This window comes from Ictalurus furcatus, chromosome 15, assembly GCF_023375685.1.
Source record: "Ictalurus furcatus strain D&B chromosome 15, Billie_1.0, whole genome shotgun sequence".
NCBI lineage: Eukaryota > Metazoa > Chordata > Actinopteri > Siluriformes > Ictaluridae > Ictalurus > Ictalurus furcatus.
Window position 1 is genome coordinate 19,332,469 of NC_071269.1, and position 26,962 is coordinate 19,359,430.

The 26,962-nt window shown below is 39.0% G+C and overlaps 1 protein-coding gene across 1 annotated transcript in view; it reads left to right on the forward strand.

Moving 5' to 3' along the window:
- The window catches only part of ctnnbip1 (catenin, beta interacting protein 1), a 38,123-nt gene that overhangs the window by 7,748 nt on the left and 3,413 nt on the right, over positions 1-26,962 (forward strand). Inside the window, exons 2-3 of the mRNA XM_053643274.1 lie at positions 12,514-12,631; positions 12,805-12,895. Of these exons, the coding sequence (XP_053499249.1) occupies positions 12,536-12,631; positions 12,805-12,895 (187 nt within the window). The 5' untranslated portion in view covers positions 12,514-12,535. The remainder of the gene's footprint in view (positions 1-12,513; positions 12,632-12,804; positions 12,896-26,962) is intronic.

Here is a 26,962-nt window from a genome sequence, read left to right on the forward strand (position 1 = left end):
GATTATTTGGCATTTGGTTAAATCCCTCTACAGGGTCATGTTTCACATACTCTTCGCATACTGCTAATGACTCGTGACCTACTTCTCAGTCGCACTTTCACCATGTGCTTCATCATCATTGCGGCCAGATACAGCAACCATTGTTTTCGTACTGTACATAAGAAGCGCTAGATTAGCGGTAGATTACAATACAATCTTTTCTCAAACATGCGACAGTTCAGCTGAAGCTTTTACCAGCTGGTGCTTGCTCTGCATCACGACTTGGAAGTTCCCTCTAAACAGCGCTATAAAATTAGGGCTGCATTGATAAAGTATATGAAAAATATGTTTTAAAAACCCCTCTGTATATATTGGAGCAAAACAAGTAAATGAAAGTAGTATGCACAGTGTTGCTATAAATAATATACACACTGTATGTTAAAGTTTATGTACATTAATGAAATATAAAGATGAAAAAGGATTGATGAAGGAGCCTTAAAAGTTTGTGCAGAAGTTACAGGGGTACTAGTAGCAAGATAATAACTGATCTACAGTGACCTCCACTAATATTGGCACCCTTGGAAAATACGAGCAAAGAAGGCTGTGATAAATATTTCTTTGTTGTTTAACCTTTTGTTAATAGTCACAAATACTCTTCTCTCATGGATATCAAACAATTGCAAACACAACACAGGTTTATGAAAAAAAAAATAAATTTAAATATAGGTGCGCAACAATTATTGGCACTCTTAGTCAGTACTTTGTGCTACCTCACTTTGCCAAAATATCAGCTCGGAGTCTTCTCCTATAATGCCTGATGAGGTTGGAGAATACATGGCAAGAGATCTGAGACCATTCCTCCATACAGAATCTCTCCAGATCCTTCACATTTCGAATCAAATAATTTTGAGAAATGCATGCCGGACCAAATCCGAGGGGAAATGGGTCAACAAAGTTGTACACAGGTAAAGTATACTTGCTTTGCTTTAATTAATAAACTTTATTTAACATAACAGCCATTATGGGACAGATGTGTTACATAAATGCTTGATATGTAGTTTATGCAGCTTGGTGCTAAGAAATAGAGACAAACTCACAGTCACGTACTATGTTTACCTCATCAATGCTTTTATTTAAAAAAAAAAAAAAAGTCACTTTAGTAACAGTGCACATAAATTTGAACATTTTTTATTGAATTTTTTGCACTCTTTCAGACCCCTCTATTTTATTGGTGTATAAATAAGAGTTTTGTTTTGTATGCAAGGAGGAAGTGAAATTAACAAAATTGTTATAAATAAAACGTTTTGTTCAGTTCAGTGATGGTGTTATCATTGTGTTAAAAACAAAAGTAAAACAATAAATAAATAGCAGTTCTTCATGTGGGTTATCAGGCACATAAACATGCAAATAATCGGTATCGGTTATAAAAAAAAAACATCAATATCGGTCGATCTCTAATAGGAGCATCATGGAAATTTTGACATCTGGAAACTGAGTTAATTAGGCATCTGTCCATTGTGACATTCATTGTTTGAGAAAATCACACTTTAAAGCCACAATTTTCTTTGGACTTCTTCAGACATACTGACACATACTGTGTTTGTTAGATGTTACTTGTTTCCTTATCCATTATCTTTGTAGGTAGGCACCAAGGCAGGGTTAGGACGTAATTTTAAAAAAGAAATCGACAGTGTTATACTGTAATATGTTTTCACGAAGCAGAGGTGCCAAAATATATTATTCTATCTGTTGATTCTGTAGCATATGTGCAACAAGTATTATACATAAGGCAGTTGTTGGGAAACTCAATCGTGTATCCAAAATCTATTATTTTCTAACACTGATATTAAAAGAAGTATGTTTTATACCTGGTGCATTCTTTCTACATGAACCCTTTCTTGCTGTTTTTAAAATTAAACAGTCAGTAAAATTTTCCAGCACAAAAGAGATTTCCCCAGCACATCAGTTAAAGATCTCCTGTCCTATTTCCTGGTGCTGGTGTGTAGGAGAGTGTGGCTTTCCCAGCTGTTCCAGGAGGGATGACATGGTTTAGCTGTTGACAGATTTATTATGTGCACATGATTAGCTTTTCAGGATGTGTGACCTTTATTTCCGTCTCATAACATTTTACTATTATTAATAACGACGCTATGTCAGGACAAACTTGTTCAGCTGAAAACCTCCCAATGAGTTTGGGAAAGTTGAAGCCATTTACCAAAAAGAAGACCTACTTGGACAATTTTCTTCCCAATTATATTACATGTGGCAATGCATTCCCTTTAAGGTGCAATAGTCAATTTTTAAAAGATGTGTAGAAAACAATTTTTAAGCTATAGCCTCAAGTCTGAAGTGGTGGAGAAAACCCATTTGGAAAACTGTTATAGCACGGAGTGCTTATTTGTGTTTACGTGGGTCTCCTGTCAGACATTGTTTATCTCTTAGAGAGTCGGGTAATGCACTGCAATGTTTCGATGAACCTCCTTTATATAAATGTATGTAATGCTAGCTAACTCCTGAGCAGCTAACCATGCTAACACCAAAGCTCAAAAGTTCATGAGACCTCATTAAAAAGAAAAGCAGGACAGCACAGGCACTCTTGGCCGTTCTCATAAATCAGCATCATCTGAATTCTGCATGTTTTATAGAGTTATAACTTGGCTTTAGCTCTTTGAAAATGATGTGAAAAATATAGTCAAATGTATCTAGTGGTTCCTATTATATGATTAAAATGAACCAAATATGTTTATTAAACCTATTTATAGACTTAAAAAAAAAAAACAGCAACAAAATTTCAAGCGTAAAATAGTCATTATTGACACATTTTCAAATTTTAAGCATTACTTTATAGACAGGAGTAAAATGATCTGACAATAGTATTAGACTATTGAAAGCTTTTAACAGGCTGAATAATATTATAATTGATTTCTAATAATCTCATATTAAAAATATGATTTAAATTTAAGATTTATGAATTTTTTTTGCTAAAACTTTTTTACAGTATGTCTGCATTCTTGGGATTTTGAAAGGAGGCTCCAGTGTTTTTAAACCTGAATTCTGACTTTTGGTCACAATTGCGAGTTCACGTTCTCACAAGTTAGACGTCCACTTGACACAGTACCTGAAACGTGACTAAGTTCAGATAACGAGCACGCATTAGCTTCTGGCTTGTGTTGTCTTGACTAGCTGATGAGTATTGTCCTTATGTAGGGGTTTAAAGAGAATGATTAATGCTTTATCGTTTCATTGTTTGTGACTGACTAAATGTCAAGTGGACAAAAAAAAAAGAGAAAACCTGTCGAATTAAAACTTGCTTATAATTGTATTCCAAATTGTATTTGAGCTTTGTAGCTCAAATTCAAACTTTTACACTCTGAACAATACAAGTATTAGCATGAGACAGACATGAGAGAGTGTTCTACCAAAGCTCTTATGTAGCTCGATAATATTCTTATTATTCAATATTTGAACACAGGAACAGTCATTCTAATTCTGCCTGAAAAAGTAGTTCCACCTTTTAAAGGATAAATTATTCAGATTAAGATTTTATTTTACAAATACATCCTTTTCATATTTTAGTCCTGATTTCCATGCTGGAGTTTAATTTTTGGGATTGGTAGAGAGCCCCAGCCCCAAGCTCAGCGACTTGGGGTTTTGTGCATTCCTCCTAGTGACCGATCGTGCTGTTAGAGCGGTTCAGAGATGCAATGTTGGTTGATGCTTCCATATTTTTAAGCATGTTTGAATTTCTCAGCGATGAATCTTATAGCGCGAGTGCCTCTACAACACATAGCAAGAACAGCCATGACCGACAGCCAATGAGAGTCAGAGAAGAAGCGGCAATAATATTGCTTCTATAAGAAGTTATTTGTCAATAACAAATGTTGTTAGGAACAGCAAATAAAACAGTTCGTGGTGACCCACATAAAAAATATAGCTAAGTTTCTTTGCACTATGCCTCCATTTCTCTTTGCAGAATAGACGGTCATCTCTGCCCACGTCTCCCAAATCAATTCTTCCTCCACATTTTTCTTATATAGCTCTTTTTTTTCACCCCACCAGTCACAAAGTCACATGATCGTCATCTCTCATGTTTATTTTCGTGTTAAAAGTTGTTTATGATGAGTATTACAGCGATTCCGAGATTATGAAAGTGTAGTGCGGTATAGAAAGTTGTGTTTGTCAGTTCAGATAAAACTTCTGGAATTCTTCTCCGTGGATAGGGATTTGTCTGAAAAACGCTGGCATGTTCCTTTAAGGCTCGGCGTAAAAAGTCATGCTGACTGCACTAAATGCTTTGGCTGTATAAAGAAGCGAGCGAGTTACATGGTTGCAGGGCTAATGTGTGACCTCTGTGACCCTGCCACATGCAAGACCTTATCACATTGCACTGACTGGATACTCAATGCTACAGTGCAGTCGATGAGTCCAGCTCTCGGCTTACCGGGGCTCACCGTGTAACAGATGCACTTTTAATAATCACTCGGCAAGTGACCAATCGAGTTGAAGCCATTAGCCTCCAAAAATGTGAACATGTCCAAAGATTAGTATAGGTTGTCTCACTCAGCTGAGTTTAGTAGTTTCTCTTTAGAGCCATCTTGTGTAAAGACCTATCCAGACAGGATTACATTTACATTTAATCCTTTTACAGGTCTTCCACTGTCACTGTTTTTCTCCGTCCTCTGAGAAAGTTACAGACCATATTACCTACTGGTTTTCACCAATCTCTGAGGTCTTCTGATCATTTTAGTCCCGTCCAGATGTACATGTCCTTGACTTTCTATGTTTGGGCGGGGGGGTATGACCGCTGCTACTTGCCGTATTTAGTCTGGTAATGCGTGTATCGGTGACCCTCACCCAGATATTAAATATTTTCTGAGTCACGAAACAAAAAAGTGGATGCTTCATGTAAACTCTGTGATCATTGTTTTATTGTATTTTCAAATTAGCTGGAACCCTTGTTCACCGCAAAGTGAAATAAGAGTCAGTAGGGCTTGAACTTGACATTTCTACAATACATGACGCGTATCACAATATATGTAATTTAGCTATCGAACTGTCTGCAAATCAGTAGTAAAATAAACAAATTAAAAAAAGTTAAATGGAGTTTGTGATACTTTTTCTTTAATGCCTACAAAGATGAAAGATTTTTTTTATGATGTCAAATCAATGTCATCCATTCAGTACCATTTAATTTGTAATTACTGAAAATGTAAAAAAAACAAAAAAACAAATGCGTCACCATACCAACGATAACTCAGAAACGTGTATCGCGTAATCATTTATCGATATTATATCGCCCTTAGAGCCAGCGTCTCTTCTCTACTCCAGTGCTTCTTCGACTGTTTGCACGCCATGTTGTGAATGGAGCGTCAACATATGACCAACATACCAACTCTTGTGGTCATTTAATAAAAAATTTTCTATTACAGACGCCCCTGTGGTAAACTAACCCAATCCAATTAGGGTTTAAGCTGTGATTTATCTCAGTAGCTCAGTCTTTATGAGCAGTGTGAGTAATAAACTCTATAGCTCTAGTGGCTTATCGGTTTAGGCGCTATTTATCTTTAACCCTAAAGCACTCTATCATTGGTACGTTTCTTTTTATAGCACAGTAGCTCATCTTTGTTCCAGATTAAAAGGCGTGGAAAACTGTAGCCAGAGTGTGCGATATTAATCACGATAAACAGATATTTAATAGACTGATGTGCCACAGATCTCGCAATCATAATGGCACAAGCATGATCACGGCTAAGGGATTAAGTTCAACCCCTTCTCAGTTCGCTGCTTTTAAATTCTCGCATTCATCTGTTGTCTAATAGGTTTCTTATTCCTGAGGTTCAGGTGAGGATTATAGCAGGCTTTCTACTGATGCTGTGCAGAGGGGTTTTCCTGAGCTGCAAATTGAAGTGAATTTTATTACTCCTGTTAAGATCAGAAGATTTTGCACGAGTAAACGTGTAAATGGGTTTTTGTTTTTTTTGTTGTTTTTTTACAAGATTGTTTTTAGGTGCAGACTAAATGTTTTTTAGGGTGTCGAAAAGTACATACACATCAAGGCCACGTCATAGTTATTCATTCTTTATCAAGTAGGGGTGGAGGGTGTGAAGTGATTCGAAATATTATATCACAATACTTGAAGACGTTTCTATCATACATAATATTCAATGCAATATACAGTAGGTTAATACAGTAAGGCTGTATTATTAGATTTCTAAATCTAAAATGTAGCTGAGCTGAGCAATTAAAAAAGTAACTATAAAATGATGGGAAAATGGTAAAATACTAAAAAATCTTATAGATTTAAAATGTTAGTTTTTTTCAGTATAATTTTTTAAAATGTCTCTTTATATATTTTCTTTTTTAAATAGAATGAATAAATGCATTATTATTATTTATAGATTTTTTTAATGCATTACTACTATATTGCTGGCAGCTTGTCAGTAAACCTAATATATCAAGATATATCAGGATATAAACAATTTCACTTTGTAATCATTATTTAAAAAATACTTTTAACACCAGCAATGTGTCCAAAAAGTGTTTGGTGAAATATTTTCTCTCAATATCATCATATTGCCCAGGGCTATTGTCAAGACCTCTAATAATATGTATACTGCATCTTTAATTGTGCTGCAATAAAAGCTCAAACAAGATTCGTTGCTTCTTCTTTTCTTTTCTTTTTTTATTTATTGGTTTATATTATGTAGTAGTTCATCTCCATGAATACCAGTGCTATTTATATCTAATTTTCTTTCCAGAAGCCAGAATTTCCTGCTTCCTCTGCTTATTACAGGTCAGGAGTCACTCACGTAAAAAGTCTTTAGTTATGTCTGGTATTGTTTTGCCTGTCGGAAGACATCCAGAGCTGCAGAACTGTACTTTCCTCAGTGAGAGAGGAGAAGGGCACAGATCATCCTTAATGACCAGAACAGTTGTAGAGCACAGATGAGCAGTGTTTGTTGCAAATCTGCAAATCTTGCCTCCATTTTAACAAACACGGTGTGCATTTCGAAAGACGTCCACAAACTTGCTAGCTTACTGTAATTTCCTTATACGGTGAATGTCAGGCTTTGATCTACAGGCTGTCCCAAAAGCTCTGTATACACAGGGGAAATTACCATTTTTTATTTTATTTATTTTTTTTTAGCAAAATGTCTTTCATACTTAGTTTATATTTTATATATATGTTTCCCTCAGATCGCTTTAAGAATGCCCTTGACAAAAGAAGAATCTACTGAGATCATTCTCATGGCTGGATCGGGAAGCTGTCACAAGTGTCCAGTGGACTTTAACAGGAAACGTGGCAAACACATCACACACAACACTGTCGCCAAACTTAACAAATTCATAAAGACTGGAAGTGTTTTGTGGACCAACCGAGAAGTGGACGTCCACAAACTTCCACTGTCGAAGGCACAACCAATGTGGTGCTGGCAAACATAATCCCCTACGTATGGAGACTTTTGGGACACCCTGTAGTTATGTGCTGTAGCAAAGTGAACATAAGCCTAAGTAATTCGGTTTCATCAGATTTGTACGGACTGCTCTGCTCTGTGAGTTTGCATGGTCCTATGACGGTACCATGCATGGTCCTATGACAGTACCATGTTTCAAGTCACTGAGCTGTTCCGTATGACCCATTCTACTGCCAAGGTTTGGCTGTGGAGATTGCATGGCTGTGTGCTTGATTTTACCAGTCAGCAAAAGGTGTGGCTGAAATACCAGAACTCAGCAGTTAAGAGGGTGTCCACATGCTTTTGGCCATGTATTGTGTGTATGTAAATATATAATGTGTGTATATGTATGTATGTATGTATGTGTGTGTGTATATGTGTGTGTATATATATATATATATATATATATATATATATATATATATATATATATATATATATATATATATATATATTATGGGTAACTGAGGCATACAAATTAGTAACAAAAAGGACTAGACTACTTAGTGGCAGAGGCATCGCTGTCGATGGCATTGAGTTCTGCTTGTTTATTTCTGGAGATGACCAGAATTTAAAATGCTGCTTGCAGTTGATATACATGCACAAGAGAAATATATTTCAGTCAGAATTGGTGGAGGGTTTTCCAAGCTGAGACACTTTTTCTCTCTCTTTTTGTATTTATTTTTATTTCTTTATTTATATTTAAATTTATTATTGTTATTTTTTGATCTCTAGAATCCATCTTACCTAGTGCAGGCCTGTCTGTCAGACTCTTCTTGTCAGTTTAGGCTACGTCGACATTAATCCAGATAGATCTGAAAACTGCATTTCCATTTTAAAACGCTCTCCGTACACACTGGCGTTTTCAAACGTTTTCCAAAAATTGCTCATCCACACAGAAACGTCTGAAAACGCTTACATCCCTATACTGAGCGCACATAAAAACGTAGGAATCTTTGTCCTTCATCGTTTCTCTCCTGCGTTTGTTTGCTTTCCGTCTATTTAATTTGTACAAAGTGACATTAATCTTTAACAACGCTATCAAAATGGATAACAGGCACAACAACTGCAGCCCAACATCATCAACCATCTTGTTAGTCACATGACTAAAAATACGACATCGTTTTTGAATGTCTCCTTTTTCTCAGACCACACTACAACGCAAAAACGGCGTTTTCAAATTGATCCAGTTGGGAGAGCACTTTTGAAAAGCTCAGTTTTCGCTGGACAAAAACGTTGTCTCGGTGTGGAGGAGAAGCCAAAAAAAAGATGCATTTTCAAACGTATCCGGATTAATGTGGACGTAACCTTAGATGTCAGTTTAATTAACTTACACGTTATAAATGGTTGCCTACAACTCGTGTTGCATATCATGTTTCTGCTATGCATTATGCATCAGGGTTGAAATGTGTGTCGTTGCAATCAGACCGTGCTAGGAAGTGGACTGAGGTTCCTTCACAACAAATGTAACAAATAAACGTGTTTTTTTTTTTTGTTTTTTTTTTTTTTGCAAAACTCAGTAAGGCATATGCTTTTTATAAAATTATATCATTCACAAATAGCCATGATTTGAATGATTTGTCCATCCCTAGTCTGATTTTGCTACAATAGAGGAAGCACTCTAGCTTTCACAGATTATACGTGCAGCCTTTTAGTCAAACTGCTTATAATCTACCTGCTTGTAAACTTTATGAATTCATTTTCTTAGGGCCTGAGAATTGTTTTATAGAAAGACTTGTAGACAGTGATTAGGGGAAAGGTGTTTCTGTGAAACTGCATTGTGTCCTCATTGTGTTTTCAGCACACAGTGTACAAGACTCTGGTGTCTCTCTGAGCTGTCAAACTCGTCTCTTGCGCTGAGCCCAGACATGATCAAATGAGCAGGAGGGAAGGAGGGAGGTAGAGAGAGAAAAGTCTCTGAAGAGCTGCCTCCCCCCCGAAGGTGTACCCAGTGTCTCAGCGGTGCAGAGATGACACGTCGGTCCCTCTCTGTCTTTCATCTCTCTCTCTCTCTCTCTCTCTCTCGCACTCACTCTCTGTGCCAGCATTCATCATCCCCCACTCCTGCCTATAAAATGCCAGAGATGAGAGCAGATTTTTTTTTAATGTGATGCAGTCTCTTTGACGATGTGCCCTTTGGTGACTTCTTCATACATAGCCTACGGATGAGATGTTTTTTTTCCTGGGAATTTTTGTTTCTGTCCTGCTCATTTTTTAAATAAACATTACAACATGTTATGCCCTAACGAGGCGATCCAGCATAAAGTCTGTGATTAGGAGACATGAATTACCGTCATGTAGTACGGGACGTGTGGTCGTCTTTGTGCCGTATGTCATGAAAAGGGTGGGGATGCACCATCTTTTCAATTAAACATAACCCCAACATCAGAGAAGCTTTCAACATGCATTACTGACTGTTTGTACAGATAAAAGGCTGTAGGTTGCCTCCAAATGGATTCTCCCAGATTTTTCAACAAATAAACACATTTACCGCTGTCTGTTTTTCTCTCCACCACTCCTTTTTTTAAAAAATGTTATTTATTTATTTTTTAAATTTCGAACAGATTTGCTACGCTTGTGCTTTTGCATGGAAATGATCTGAATCGTCAGGTTCACAACTGAAGGCTGCTACTTTGTTTGGCCATTATGTTATTAAATGAAAAGTGCTTCGGCTTGACATGTTGTGAATAAAAGCTGACAAGGACATTGGTGGTTGGATATATCACCTGTCAGGCACAATCCTTTTTCTGTAATTTGCATTCCTTCCTTGCTTTTGTGCCGTTAAAATTGCTGCGCAGGGAGTCTGGCTGCAGAACTAGGCCATTAGTGAGTGAGCGAGTGAGGTAGAGAGAGAGAGAGAGCGAGAAAAAGCAGGCAATGCAGAGAGCTCAAAGAAACCCATATTAAATATAGACAAGGGCCATTTAGTTTGCTCCTGCACCATGACTACATGGTGTACATGACTTCCTTCACAGTGTGTATGTTTGTCCGTGTGTACGTCTTTCCTTCAGGGTGAAAACATTAAGCGCTCACTGTGACATTGAAATGTCTCAATTAATTATTTTTTACTGGAAGGGGGTTAGATTAGCCATCCATCCATTTCCAATACTGCTTATCCTACACAGGGTTGTGGTGAGCCTGGAGCCTATCCCAGGGAACCCGGGGCACGAGGCGGGGAACACCCTGGACTGGGTGCCAACCCATTGGAGGGCACAATCACACACATATTAACACACTCCATACAATTTAGAAATGCCAGTCAGCCTACAGCACCTACAAATCTCATGTTGTCTTGTGATCTGAGGCGGCTGCCTGATATTTGGGAAGCGAATCGTGTGAAACAGTTCTGGGATACAATTATACCAAATTTCAATGACAGACTTTGGCTCAGGCATTTCAGAATGACAAAAACAACGTTTGAGATGCTGTGCACTGAGATCGGTCCATTTGTTAGTCCAGTTATGCCGCTGACTCGATGCGCCTCAGTTCCCACAGAAAAACGCATTGCCATCACGCGTTATATGTTGGCCACATGCGCTGAATATCCAATCACATCAGCCAATCACCTGATTTGTTGAGGGGAAAGTCACATGACATTTTTGATGCGCATGGAGGAATTTATTCGGTAAATGTGTTTCCATTGTAGTTCATGCATATGTTTTCTTATCGAAAAAAGCCATTTTTCTGCGAATTTTCAAAATTCTCATAAAAATACGTGGATGGAAACATGGCTACTGACCTGATCTGAGTGTGTGTGAGTTAACGGTTCAGGAGCAGCCTGGCTGTGCTGTTGAGCATCTACAGTATATGTTAATAATCATAGGACATTATTGTAAAAGCTCACACAGCTGATGGTATTTTTCATTCACTAGTTAATTTAACATGCTATGCTGACATATAAACACTAAGTTAATATTAAGTGACTTACATATTAGACTCAATATTGTCACTAATGAAAATGGTTCCAAACAAAGCCACAGCAGGTCCTTTACCTTTTTTTTTCCTCCTGATTTCTTTTATTTTTTTTTCAAAAGGGAGACGTTTTACACATACTCCCATTAAAAATGTTTTCATTCCTTTAAGGGTCCTTGTAACTGATTATGATGATGATAATAATAGTGTAAAACTGTATACCATGGAACAGTGATATTTTCTGAGACAGTTATCGTACCGTGAAAATTATTGTTGTTATTATTATTAATAATATTATTATTATTATTATTATTATTATGACAGTTACATTTATATAGCGCTTTTCTAGAAACTGAAAGCGCTTACATAGTATCGGGGGGGGTCTCCTCAACCACCATTAGTGTGTAGCATCCACCTGGATGATGCGACTCATGAAAGATCATACTGTTGCAGCCATTATGCCCACGATTGGCTAGTGTCACTCTGATTGGCAGGGGAGATACACTATGCCATCCCTGCAACCAAGAGTGCATGACCAACGAGTGTGGCAATGTCAGGATTTGAACTCCCAATCCCCTGACAATAGGACAACCATTTTTCTTTTGTACCACTCTGGAGGTATTTTTTCTGCTTTTTGAGAGAAAGCAGCGGTCAGACCAAAGTTGAATAAAGTTGATACCGCAAGAAAGAATTTTGCTGACTGGGGAAAGTGTGTAAGACGTATTTGTTTGTTGGTAGCATTTACTTTCACTTTGTCTTCATGAACCTCTGTCTTTCTAGGCAGTAGAAAATAAAGCAGGACTTTAGTTTCTTTGGTTCAGGAGCCACTAATTATTAAGTAGTGGTCACATGGGACTTGTGCTTTGCTGTTGTTGTGGGTTTTTTTTTTTTAAAACTGTTGTGTAGAGTATCTCTGCAAAAAAGTAACCCCTATTCACACCTGTATACTGTTGCTCTGTGCAGTTTGATGGTATCACATGATAGGTTAGCAACCAGAAAAGTCTGATTGGATCAGAGTTGGGGAAATTGAAATGGTATACTAGCATGGTGTCCTGAGAATGTTGCACCACCCAAATATCTTCTCAGCAATTTGTTGAAAATATATCTGGTATTCCTAATAATAAACTGCCATGGTTATCTGTTTAAATTATTATTGTTATCATTTCAGTGGTGCGTCAGGACCAGGGGGGATGAACCGGGAGGAGGCCCCTGGCAAGTCTCCTGAGGAGATGTACATTCAGCAGAAGGTGCGAGTGCTCCTCATGTTGAAGAAGATGGGATCAAATGTAAGTAGGAACGCAAACACGGCCAAACTCTGAGCTTCTTAACATTAGCACAGTTAACAAATACACATTTTTCCTTGCTGCACAAAGCTTCATATCCACAAAGATGATTTGCGTCCTTTTTAAACCTCTCCATGGCATGCTGTTCATTTAGCTGCGTGTGTCCCCTCTTGCAGCTGACGCCGAGCGAGGAAGCGTTCCTGCGGAACTATGCAGGCGTGGTGCACAGTCAGATGAGCCAGCTGCCGCAGCATAATATAGACCAGGGTAAGCATTCACCGCACGCCAGCCAGCCTCTGTCAGTCGTACATCCTCAGAGTATAGAGGAAAGCTGTTTAATGCAGGGCTTTGGTTATCGAACTTAGACTGCGATAAGATGTACTTGGTAATTCTGTAATAATTTCATTTAGTCTTTTTAGGTGATATTTGTTGGCTTTGAAAGGAATAATAGCTGATTTGCAGACAGCATTGTGTACAATTATTACTGCTATAACTCTGCACATTAGTCCAATTATTACTGCTGTAACACTGCAGTAACAGTTAAGGCAAATAAAAATGATTTTACTACAATGTATATATTGCAATATTGTAACATGAGTGTTATGTAGGGAATAAAAATGACAGAAAAGTCATATAATGAGCAATGCGATGCTGTTACCACCCCAAAGTTGATTATTTTCCTACAGAGAATAGGAAAATAATTTTCTTCCTCTTGTACCACTAACAAATTTTTATTGATTACAGAACAGCACCGCATGCTTTTTATCCATTTATGTCATGAAACATCCATGATACAAGTTAGTTCCGGTTATCATCACATTGTCGTAGCTATAAACAGTCATTCCATGACCAGTCTCTCTTTTTCTCTCTTGAAGTCAATAAATAAACAGAAAATCCAGCTTGTAACATTACTGAGACACCAGAAGCCCCAAATGCCTGTCCTGAAGACTTTCCTCTGTCTGAACTTACAGCGCTAACACTGGAGACTCCTTACAAAAATGATAAACATCTCCTAACAGAAAATTCACCATATCGACAATTATACACGTCCTCCATCCGAGTCCCGATGACTGAGCTGTTACTGTAGAAACAAGCTTATTAATATAAACCTGTGATTTGCCTCGCAGCCAGCACTGTCAAAACTGTTGTTATGTAAGGAATAACACATGACAAGCTGTGCTGTAATATGAAAATAATGCACGCCGGGGGTGTGATGCAGCATGATGAGCAACAACCGAGACTCCTTCCATAAATGTCTCCTAACAAAAATCGTCACCACATCAGCAATTATACACAGATCAGCCATAACATTAAAACCACTGAAGGGTGACGTGAATAACATTGATTACACTGGCACCTGTAAAGGAGTGGGCTATATTGGGCAGCAAATGAACAGTCAGTTCTTGAGGTTTGATGTGTTGGAAGCAGGAAGAATGGGATCTTAGCTACTTTCTCAAGGGCCAAACTGTGACGGCTAGACCAGTGGATCAGAGCATCTCCAAAATTGCAGGTTTTATGGGGTGTACCCAGTATATAGTGGTTAGTATCTACCATAAGTTGTCCAGGAAGGACAACTGTTGAGCCTGCAACATTGTCCTGGGCACCAAAGGCTCACTGATGCGCGTGAGGAGTGAAGGCTAGGATCTGGTCTGATCCCACAGAAGAGCTATTGTAGCACAAATTGCTGAAAAAGTACCTGCTGCCAATTATAGAAAGGTGTCAGAACACACAGTGCATTGCAGCTTTCTAGCTGCAGACCGGTCAGAGTGCTCATGCTGACCCCTGTCCCTTTTCTTTTAAATCATGTGGGCAGCTGGGTGCATTTGCATCGTTTACCTGGGGAAGAGATGGCACCAGGATGCACTATGGGAAGAAGGCAAGCCGGCCGAGGCAGTGTGATCCTCTGTGCAATGTTCTGCTGGGAAACCTTGGGTCTTGGCATTCATGTGAATGTTACTTTGACACGTACCACCTACCTAAACATTGTTGCAGACCAAGTACACCTCTTCATGGCAACAGTATTCCCTAATGGCAGTGACCTCTTTCAGCAGGATAATACAGGATAATTCCTCTTAATCAGCACCAGGGGGCGCCATGCAATAGGAATATGTACTGTATATTGCTCAGTCAAGTAAACAGTTTAAACCCCACCTGCTGCAGGGATTTTTTTTGGAAAGCTGTTCATAAATAATGCACGATGGTGAGTAAGGTGGATAGAAATGGGCATGGAATATGAGCTTTGACAATATGCTTGTTTTATATTTAAGAAAGAAAGAATATTGGTGTTAAGTGATAGTACTACTATTATTATGACTATTATTAGTTACATTCATAAAACAATAACCATAATACACAAGAGCATCAGAACCAATAATTGGAGAGGATGAGCTGTTAACATAATGTCTCAGGATAGACTAGAGAAGGAGAAAATAGTGGAAAAATGCACACTACTTCAGGCTATAAATAATAGTTGTTGTGTTTACTTTGACACACACGAAGCACTTAAATATCTTTCCTATTGTGGCTTGTGTTTATGACTACTTTCAGAAACAGCAAGCATTCAGTTGATGATTTAGTGCACCATTAACTTATTGCTTTTATTGGAATTTAATATATCACTGTTCTTTTGTGCCCGGCTAAAGTAATTACTGATTTTTAGAGTTTGCTAATGCGTTTATTAATCGTAAAAATCATGAAGCTGAACGGCCAGTGCACTACAGGGTCAAGAATAGTAGTTAAATCCTTTTAGTCAAATAGACATATAAAAAAAAAGTCATTCTGTGTGGGGCTTTAAATAAAAGCAGTGCTTAAAATGGCGGAGGGTTGTGGACGTGTTGGATATGCTGAGTCTTCGTTCCGGACTCTGACCGTCTCTTTGCATTGATTTTTTTGGTGTGACTGCGGAGGAAGAACATGATTTTACGAGTTACGAGAATTCAGTTGTCTGTTTTTTTGACACTGCAGAAAATTAATATTGACATTCTGTCAGTTTGTGGTGATAGTGTTACTCTTGCATATCTGTGGATGGTGAAATTAGAGCTCTGCAGTATTTGAACTGATCTTTTAGTGCTTGGATACTTCTGCCTCATTTTCATGTTTTCAACAGGCATTAAGTTGTATTATTTCCAGTGATGAATAACGATCATTTTGCCACCTTGTGGATTTCCAGTAACTGTGGTTAATGAGAGCTCTGTATAGACTCAAAGCTACATTTTTGGATCCTAGAGTAAATTGAGAGTGTGTGTGTGTGTGTGTGTGTGTGTTTACAGAACAGGCCATGGCTCCAGAGACCAGCCACTTGGGATGCCTCTTTCAGCCCTGTTCAGCTATTGTTCTCTCATGTGAACAAACAGTTATGAAAGAGATTTTATTGTGCACGAGACCGACGTTAGGATTTCAACATTCCCTTGCTTTCGCTTTTTGTATTAGACAATTTTGCCTTTTCACAAAGGGACAAGTGTGAAATTAGGCAGCTGTTTTTTTGGATAAACTGTCGGACTATTTCTGAGAAATATCAGTTCCTCAGGTTGGCTAGAAAACACCATCTAAAAAGCTGTCAGATTGGCTTGTTTACAAATATATGGGTTAATGGAATAGATGTCAAACACGGTTAATTGCTTAATTGGCATTAATATGAGTTTTGAATTTATGCACTACATTTTTAATTGGTATTTGAGCCTTGATTATTATTTTTTTTTAATTAAACTTGGCGGAAGAGTTGAACAGGAGGATGATTGGTAGAAGGGTCTTTTGAACCATGTTAAAAATGTGTGAAGTTCTTGGAAGCTGTGCACGGGCTCATTAATAAGCCTTGGGACAAGCTGGATGGTCAACTTATTAAGTGAATATGTGCATATCTCTTTTTTTTCATCTGTTTTCTGCAGTTTTCTTTTTCTGAAGTTCACAGGAACTCACAATTCTTTTTCTTCAGGCGTGTCTCATTACGCTGAGAGAGAGAGAGAGAGCTTGAAATGAATTGCAGGAGTGGTGCTGTGGTCTGCTGCAAAAGAAAAGCACAAAGGCACTGGAATGAGTGTGTTAGCTTAGCGAGGCCGCTAGGGCTCATGGAAAGAACAACGCAGAGTGGAGCAGGGGTTTCCATGACGACCGCATGGGAGGCGGGGCTCCCAGTGGACCAGGTTCCATGGAGCCGCGTGACTGCAGGAGAAAAGCCGGTCTCATTAGGACCGAAGGCAAGCTGGAGTGTTAATTACGGGCACATGGTGTGAGAGCCGGGTCACGCGCAGTCTTTAGACATTAAACACTCCGCCCACCCTGCAGCCACACGCACAATATCTAAAGGGTGTAATACCATACAATGCTTTATCGAGTGTAAAATCAATGTGGCTGCTCTTTCGGCATGGCCCATGCTGTTCTACCAGATCCTGGTTATCTGTAGTCTGAGTGTGTCTCTGAGAAATAAAGAATACATGCATTGTGTCTTAAAATAATTGTGCTAGACTAGACATTGTACCCCGCCAGAGACAAAATATTCCTCTGTCACTTGCCACTGCTAGTCTTTATAATCCTTTCAGACAGCATAATCCTAAATTCCCCTTCTTTAATAACACTGCTGAGACACAATAGGAGGCCTTGGGACTTTTCACAGCTAAAGTGGTGAGTCATGCTTCCCAGAAAACAGCCTGACAACAAACAAAAAAAAAGAAAGGAGATACCAAATGTAAATAAATATCCTGTACATTATAGAGGTTTGCGGTAGCTATGCTAATTTAAATCCTGTGCATCAGGCATGTCTATTCAGTATGCAGGCTATACAACAAAACAGAACAAAAACATTTTTGTCATTAGAAGCTGTAAATATAGACTTCCAGTAGGTTATTAGGTGACGATGTGGTCATGATCGAATCTAGTTTCTGGCTGGATTTGGGGCATGGCTGCAGCTTTGTTCATTTCAAGCAGCTCCTGCACTGATTCGTTTGCTTGCTTCGTATATCCCATGACAAGAGATGTAATCCTAGTACAATGTTAATATACTGATTAGCTGTTTTAGGTGGAGTGATTTGCTGTCCTGGCTTCTATCAAACCCTGTAATTTGTATCCATCAGTCGAACTCTAAAATTTGCTAGGATCTTGATCATGAGTCATTTTTGACTGATTAGACCCTGTTTAAATATTAACGCAGTGGTCTGTGTTGTGCGTGATTGTCTGTCAGCTCCGCACACTCGCTGAGCATGATTTATCACTCATCACCTCACTCCAGCAGGCTTCCTGAAATGGCCGTCTAATTCTGGCTGCACTACACTTTCTGTTCTGATGCTATCAGCCACCATAGCAGTGGCCTGCGTCTCTTATTCCTGTCCAGTCATCAGCGCTGCGTTGTAGTGTTTACACCTGAATTTAGGGAACAGATGCTGTCGTGTCTGTGGGAGTAAATATTAGGAATTATGTGAAAATATCCATAGTACTGTATAGCCACTGTAAATAGCTTGTAGGCTATGTTTTAATAATGAATGATACTTTAGAACTGGATCAGTGGCTGTGTAAAAAAAAAAATTTAAAGAGAGATATAGAGAAAGATGTTATGTTATAAATTAATAGCTACTGTATGCTAAAGGTAGAAAGAGACAAATAAATATTTTATATATATAAAGAGATTATTAAACTGAGAGAGGTGACAGATAGAGAATGAAAGAGCAGATAGATTGAGCAGGTAGAAGCTGTTTGTTCATAGGCGTTTGCAACCTGCCGGGTGGTGATGCAATCCAGTCCGGAGGTGTTGCTAGGCAACGGCTCTGCAGGGCCCTGACGTCCGTGCTGCGCTTGCTGCTGTCTGTGACTCGACGTGTTTTAGAGGAAGGGGCATGGGCAAGCTAAGCTATGCCAATGCACACCAGCTTTATTCACATGCCCTTCACACCCATCTGTGTGTGTGTGTGTGTGTGTATGTGTGTATGTGTGTGTGTGTGTGACCCCTCATCAAGTTCTTATGCAAGCATGAGCTCTGTTACTCAACCATCATGATGCAGGACCAACGCCAGCAAGCTGCACAAACTGATATTATTCTCATTCTTCATTGATGGGCTCATTGTTCATCCTACAATTTTTTTTGCAATCTAAATCTTTACAAGTATGTAATAATTTAACCCCCCCTCAATTGTGCTGATGAGGAAGTGTTAGGAAGCTGAGTAGGATGCGACACAGCATAGCTCCTCAGGACTTGTTGTATGAAAGTTCAGTGAACTATCTGTATCAGGATGATGCAAAACTAAAGTTCAGCAGTTTGTCTCATTACAGATTAATTAATGCGCCCTTTCTTTCACCTAGCTTGTTTAAAATGTCAGGTCCTTGAGTTGCAATTACTCGGGCTCTGTAAACGAACAAAATAAATGAGCTAAAAGTGCATAGTTGTGACGCATGTTTTTTACTACCTGTCTATCATGATAATGCAGTGACTCTTGTTTTTGCTACTTCAGGCTTTAGATAATTTGCAGAAGGAAATTACAGTGCATGTTTTTAGTTGGGTGGTGGGGAAAAAATTGTCATTGTGAGGTCAGCTCTAGTTATATTCGGGAGACATAGTCTTTATATTAGAGCATATGTGAGATCCATCCTTTCATGCTTTCAGGCTTGTTTCAGGTCCCTTGAGAATAGGGGACAGTGTGTCCTTGAATTCTCCTTTTCTTTCTTTTTTTTGAGCATTTCAGCTGGCTTCAGTCTCTGTTTAGCTGGTGTGTGTTTCTCTACAGCCTGCAGTAAATATTGATTTCTTCAGCTGCATAGTAATCTGAACTGTGTGAAGCCTTTACTCCCTATATTAATGCTTTTAAACTTGGGGGAGGGGGGAGGGACCATCACAGAACCAACCAGACTGAGTTTGTGCTGTAGGTCCCAAGGCACTCTGATTCACTTTGATGTGGGATTCACACATACGAATAAGATACTGGGATTGCTTGAGGCATGACCTATTCAAGTCAAAAGATTTAAAAATGTGTCTAAATCGTTGCTTTATATGTCACCAGTGGATCGTTACTGGGCTATATAGAGAATAATAGAATGAGTGTACCAGGTAGCAGGACAAACCTTTTAATTTTTATAAATGTAGGTGATAGTTTGATGACTGATAAATTGAGCTCAGTAATTATCCTTATTTTTAGTTTCACATGAAACAAACTGCATCTCTCTCCATACATTTCATGCATGCAGTGTTTGAAGAGATTGAAATAGTACACGAAATGGCCACCTGACCACTCCTATATCTGGTTCTTCCTCAAAAAGCTGCCACAAAGTTGGAAATGCACAATTGTATAGGATGTCTTTGTATGCTGCAGCATTAAGATTTCTCTTCACTGGAACTAAGACGCCCAAACCTGTTCCAACATGGCAATGCTCCTGTGCACAAAGCAAGCTCCATGAAGACATGCAGTACGTTTACATTTACAACAATATTCCGATATTAACCCGATTAAGATGCTATTCTGATTAAGAAACTACCATGTAAACAGCAATTTTTGATTACCTTAATCCAATTAAAGTCATACTCGAAGTAAACACAAATCGAATTAAGACGTGTGGAGTATTCCTGTTTTAGTCGCATTATCGAAGTGCGTTATAGACATGTACACACCTTAATCACACTATTAACGTCGTGTGGGAGTTTTCACCGCGTTTTGCGACAGGACACGTACACACACGACAGTGCTCAACCGTTTGACGGCAAACGAGAGCACGGCTGCGTCCGACACCGCATATTTGCCTACTATATGGTAGGTGAAATACATGTATCTATTTACCACTATATAGTAGGTAAGTACACGGTTTGGGACGCAGTCCACGGCTTCAAGCAGTCGTCTGTTTGCACGTATAGCATGACAAATAATTAACTACACTTGAAGCTTTCGTAAAATGAAACACCCAAAACTGTATACGGTACATAACGAAGACAAACTGTGTGTTGACACGTGAAATTCTGGAGGGAACGTCGGACAGCGTGGCGAGTTGACGTGATGACGTGTGCCGTTAATCGCGCTTTGTTCTATAACATGTAAAACGGGAACATGAAAGGAATATTCTAGGCCTCATCTATTAAAGTTGCGTGAAAATATTTTTGTAGGTCAAACCAACCAAAAAAAAAAATTCCCTCCTGGTTTATAAGTGTCCATAACTCAGATTTTCTTTGTGCGCATGTTGATGAATGCCAATCATTCATAAATTACCAAGCACGTTCTCTGATTTACCTTTATTGACACCCACAAAACTCGGAGCTGAAAGCAACAGAAACGTGAAAGTGCATGTCCTTTATGTGATGCGTGCTAAATCTTCCAGTAATGCAGCTCAACCACTGCAGTGCATCAGCTACAACAGGCACACACTAACAATTCCTTCTTTAATAGGATGCCATTTCTTTTGAAGTTAAATCTAAGAGATCTAATGAAGGTCTTAAGCAAAGATGATTCTGGCTACTGCACCGAGCTCTGTCATACCTCATAAGGGATCTCTGTGTGATCTGAATGGACGGGAGGGATGAAAGGCACGGCGAGCAGACATGAAAGGACCTTCCTCTGCCTGCGTCCCTGCTTATTAGGCTTGGGTCATGCAAAGAGACGTCCTAATGATCGCCTGTGATGTGGGCCAAGCAGACAACCAATCCTAACGTCCTGTGCCAAACACAGACTGTGCCGTTACGACCTTGGAGGAACAGGCCTCCACCCCCTCGAACATGTGTGCACACATCCACAGTCCAGTGGGTGCTTGTGTGTTTGATACTGTGTGGCCTACTTTTATCCGTGCACATAATTAGATCCATCAAACCAGGCAGCGTTACCAGTGTTGCTTCTTTTTATAGCAGAAGTGCAGAGAAATAAAGGCAGGTTTTCTCTCAGAAGCACCACTTAAAAGGTGGCTGTAATCAGTCTAGCTGCAAAACAGTAGAGAGATTTTCAGATCAAAGCCTTCTTTTTTTTTTTTTTTCTTTTAAAAAAAATAATAAAGTCTGTCTGAGCTTGCCAAAGAATGATTCATGTTTGCCCTGACATAGGCATTGGTTATTTCTAGAGATGCACCGATGTATCGGCTAATAATCGGTATCGGCCAATAAAGGCAATTTTTCACGCTATCGGCTAATGTTTAAAACCATCCAATGATCGGGGCCGATTTTATCCCGTCAATCACACATCGGGAAAACACATCGATTTTGTGCTGTGTGTAAAGATGATGTCTCTTGTGTGGAATGATGACAAAACTGCACTGCTAAAATGTTACACCAGACGCTGCAGCAGTGAAGCGGGAGTTTCAGTGTCAAAAAAATTTTGCCGTGCTGCTCACACTGAATTTAAGCGCCAGTACACGGTCGAAAGATTTAAACGAAGATGAATTGACAAAAAAGTATATATTGCACAGAAAATTATATTTGTAGAGTTGTATATTTCATATCCAGTTAATGTTAATATATAAAAAAGTTGATATTATATATTAGCAGTTTGATGTTTAGTGATGAAGTAGAAATGCTTTTGTTTCTGGTGAGTGACTGTGAGACTAACAGGAGGGTTTTTAGAATTCAGTTAATTAATTCTGTTAATATGAATTAATAACATTCAATAGGTTAAGAAATCTTTCTTTAATCTTCAGAATTTAGTTCATGTGTTAATGTTAATTAGAGTAATGTGTTTTCTGTTTATCAGACCAGTTACTGTGAAACAACTTACTGAATTGGAGAGAATAAAGTTTTTGTTTGCATTTCTTTCAGAATTGTGGAATTAATTAATATTCATTTATAAGAAGGCATAAAAGGCAGAACTATCGGTATCGGTTACCGGTATCGGCTGAGAAATTTTTTATCGGTGCATCTCTAGTTATTTCATACCATTTATTTAATTGATTTAATCAGATTATGGCTCCAGGACGTGCAAGAATCACCAACAAGCATGTCCCTTAAAATGTTTGTATGACACCTTAATTTGAGTGTTTTATTAAATATCTAACAGTGTGGAATGGAGAAAACAAGAAAGAATTGTGAGTGATTAAGCACATGAGTGATCTAATTATTGTCTGGACATAGCATTCTTGATTGACAACCCTCAGTCCTACCCCCAGCCTACCACACCACTTAAAGAGTCTGAATACAACAGCACAACCCTGAAGAACTGGAATTGTGAATATTATATTACTTGAGTTTTATAGATTTCTCACATTATCCTTCTAAAAGGTGAGGGTGAAAGGCTGATTTCTACTTCTGCATGGTCACATGTACACAAATTTATTTTTCAAAGCTGAGAAAAGGATTATGGGAAAGCGCGGCTCACTGAGCGGCCTGCCGAGTGGGTGATGTGAACACGTCCAAAATCTCAATGTGGTGGGGTTTTTTTTTTCTGCTTTTACCAACCCGCAGTGTTTAAAATAAATAAATAAATAAAATAAAATAAAAATAAAGAACTAATAAGAAATGTCAGAGCAGCACAAGAAATTGAACAATTGCTTTCTTGTGCAACAAACTACTCGAACGCCAGGAGTGCTCAGGCCGAACATGGATAATATTTTCATTTACGTTTACAGAATTAGGCAAATGTCTTCATCAGAAGTATTTCCTCGTGCTAGTACAAAGGTCAGGGTCTAAGAATACCATCAAGTTAAACCCCGTTAGAGAGGAGGTAACACTGAAAGAACAATACACAATTAAGATTTGTTTAACTCATGTACGTGCTTGGTGAAAAGGTAGGTAATCAAGCCTTCAGTCATCATTTGAAGCCACGCAGTGACTCAACGGTTCGGACAGCCAGGGGAAGTTCTTGGTGCCAGTAGAGAGTCTTGATGCATATGACAAATGGTGAGTCAAGCCATGCTAGATAATGTGGGAATATGGTACTGAGTGAAATTTCATCAGTGCCTACAGGTAGGAATTTGGTGGTATTTGGCTTGGTAAACGGGCAAGCATCGGTGTTTTAAAGCTTATGTTGGCAGCTACAGGAAGCCAGCAGACTGAACGCAGCAATGGGGTGATGCGAGAGAACCTGGGGAGACTGGTGAAAAGCCAATTAACTTAAATGTGGAAAGACACAGTGTTGCAAAATAAGAATTAGCTTCTGGCAGTGATTCATTTCTCTTCATTTCAGATTCATCTGAATGAACATTTAATGCAAATTCCTCAGAAATGTGTACTGATAAACAATATGGCCATCCATCTGTAGTGTTGACTTTCCCGAGCTGTCTTTTTTTTTTCTTTTTCTTTATTTCTGACAGCCTGCATCAAGCCTTTAAAAAACGGTGCACGTTCCCGAGTGGTGCAGGAAAAAAGCACTAGTCCGATCATTGAGTGATTGTGACTTTGAATTCCAATGATGCCACAGCCATCCATGCTATCTGGGTGGGAGGTATGGCATTGCTTTCTTCCCCTGATACAGGGACACTAGCCAATTGTGGGAGTCTGTGAGCTCATATATGCAGAAGGGGGCAAATAGTGCTTTCCTCCAAGTGTGTTGTGCTTCCCTGTGACACAGCATGAGCAACAGTTCAAAAAATATGCAGAAGATCAAACCAAAGCAAGCTTTCCCAAGATTGCATTAAAAGCATAAAGATTGGGGGTTCCCAAGAGACGGAACAGAAAAATGTTCGCCCTGTCTTCAGGAGATCGAATCCGAACAATGCCACACAAATAGCCTGTGGAGTCTGGGCAATAGAGGTGGCATACTCTGTCTCCCTGTGAATCACAGAGACTCTAGCCAATCATGGTCATTTGTGAGATCATGTATTTGGAAGAGGGCAGATGGCACTTTCCTCTGAGCCTGTTGCGCTGGCCTGTGACGCAGCACTTTGAAAAGATTCTTTTGACTGGCTTTATGCGTCTCTGAGGAAGCACATTAGCCTTCACCTTCGTCAGTTGCTAGGTTTCATATGATCTGACTGGTGGGTGGGAATTGGCAGGTGACCAAATTGGGGAGGGAAAAAAGAAAGGAAAAATAATACAAATTTTCTATTTATAACACAAATTATCCTCATGTATGCTGTACACACCGTGTTAGAACATCCAGCGCTTTATTACTCCACATTCTCCTTCCTGCACATGCCCACAGATACAAAGGTCCAGAAGTATAAATTGGACCAACGCTTACGCAAGCTTTACCCAAGATTACAACCGCCTACTTCACATTGAATGTATCAAAATTGGACCAAGTACCTGTAGACATTTATTCACAAAGGACGTATTTTGTGCAGCTTGCGCACCCATAAGACCATCGCTGACCTAATTAGAAAGCAATCATGGGTTTTCATGTCCATTGAGGTAATATTCAGTTTTTGCTTTTTTGGCCAAAATTCAGGTTATTGAATCTTATTTGGCAGCAGCACTTTTATTACTGGAACAGAGAGAGTTTTGGGTCAGCTTTTTCAGACTTGGCACAGATCTCAGCCGCTTTATCGAGCTGCTGACAAAGACAAAGCCACTTCAGCAAACAGCTTTGGTGGAACTCTTAAAGTATATGAGAGCACTTCTCCCATAGCCAACATCCTTCTTAACCTTCAGACATGCACGTTGTTTAGAATTACTGCTGATTTTTTTTGATGAAATTGTTGTTTATCTTTGAACAGCTGGAACTTCAAATCCTGATCAGCTGCCAGTCTGAGTTTGTTTTCCGAGCCTCGACTGAATCTGTGATGTGGGATTTGAATTGATTAACGCTCATCTCTGTAAGTCTGGCCTGATACCTGACTGAAATCACAAGTGAGATTTTTTTTTTTATCTTTTAGCCAGCAGGCTTCAGATGAAGAAGTAGAAATGATGTTTCAGTACCTTATTCAGGGAGATGAATTTCACTGTGGGGGTTTTCAGTTTTCACCCGTGTGACTCGATTGCAGAATGTTTGTAGATGCGCTTGTATTGTAGCGGTATGAGAGAGACAACTCAAATGTCTGTGCATAAATTTTTTATATGCTTGCTGATGAACGGGCCGGTCCAAAGAGTTTTTGATACAGTGAACGTATCATCTTGGTCAAATGCTATTGGTGGATATACGTTACGAGTTTTCATCTTTCTTTCCGATCTGGACCAGCACCATATACTTTAGCTCCTTATAGGTTAGTAGAGGAATTCCCAATTCTGTAGCGTGTCTGTGTGAGATCTGGTTGACCTCTACATGCCCTGAAAAGGGGGAGGAGGAACAGTTCGGCATGATTGATGTTGGAGGCGTTAGAAAGATCTTGAGTTACAGATATAGCGGTATAGAATCATTGTCTTTATTGATAATTAATTTTTTGTATTGTAAAAATGCTATGAAAGAATTTAGGGTTAGAATAATAATCACATTATTATTATTATTATTATTATTAATTATTCTGTCAGTTAACTAAAAGAGATATTGGCTGCTCCCATTCTGGGTCGCCAGAGCAGATCACCCGTCTGCATATTTGACAAGTTTTACACCGGATGCCCTTCCTGAAGCAATCCTCCGCATTTTCCGGGATAATTATTTCAGAATGCCACCATGATAAGAAATCTTGTGATTTTAACTCTTGTGGTTTAGCAAAGATCATCAATATCGCGTAAATAAGACAAATCAGTAACACAAGTGGACATGCATGGAGCTGAGTGCAAAGGAAAAAGAAGATATGCCTCTATTATATAATTTGTCTACCAAACGCGTATAATTCCAGCTGTCAAAATGACAGCAATCCAAATCACAATGAAAAGTAAGTATGCAGCTGAGTTAAATCGATCTGTCAGAAAGAACGAGAACGGTTTGGATGTCAGGAGGAATGTGCACGGAAGTGGGCTACGTGTGGGCCGGGTATTGTAACCCGAGTGTCTGTAAAAGCTGTTGAGAGGATATGAAAAAGGCTGCAGGCAGTTATAAAGGTAAAGGGGTGGGCATCAGATTACTAGAATATTTCTATCACATGCACAAAGCACAATGCTAGGAGATTTTCTGATTCTTTCATTAATATATACACTGTTTGACCATTCTTAATATCGTGACGCTGATGAAACATCTGTAACACTTACACGCTAAGCATCTTATTGCTGTGCTTTCTCTGTCCTTGTTATAAGGGTATGCAAACTTTTACACTAAATGGCATTGTTACAGTTCTCACTCTGAGTTATCATGACTTTAATGTGTTCTAACCCTAATCCTTTTTTAAACACATTTCGGTATCGTACAGTAACGTAGAGAGCAGGTGTAATGACCGTGTCCATGACTGCAGTGTAAGTTATTGCTGTTTATTCGGCAATGATCTTCTCCAGCCGTGGAGTGTACTCGTGTTTGAAACAAGTGTTGTCCTGTTTTCACACTCCTCTTTATACACTCATGGCAGTAATATCTGTGGGAAAATGCTGAAGCACTCCAGGAGCTTGTGTTTTGATTTATTTGTTTTCTGAGCTTTCATTTT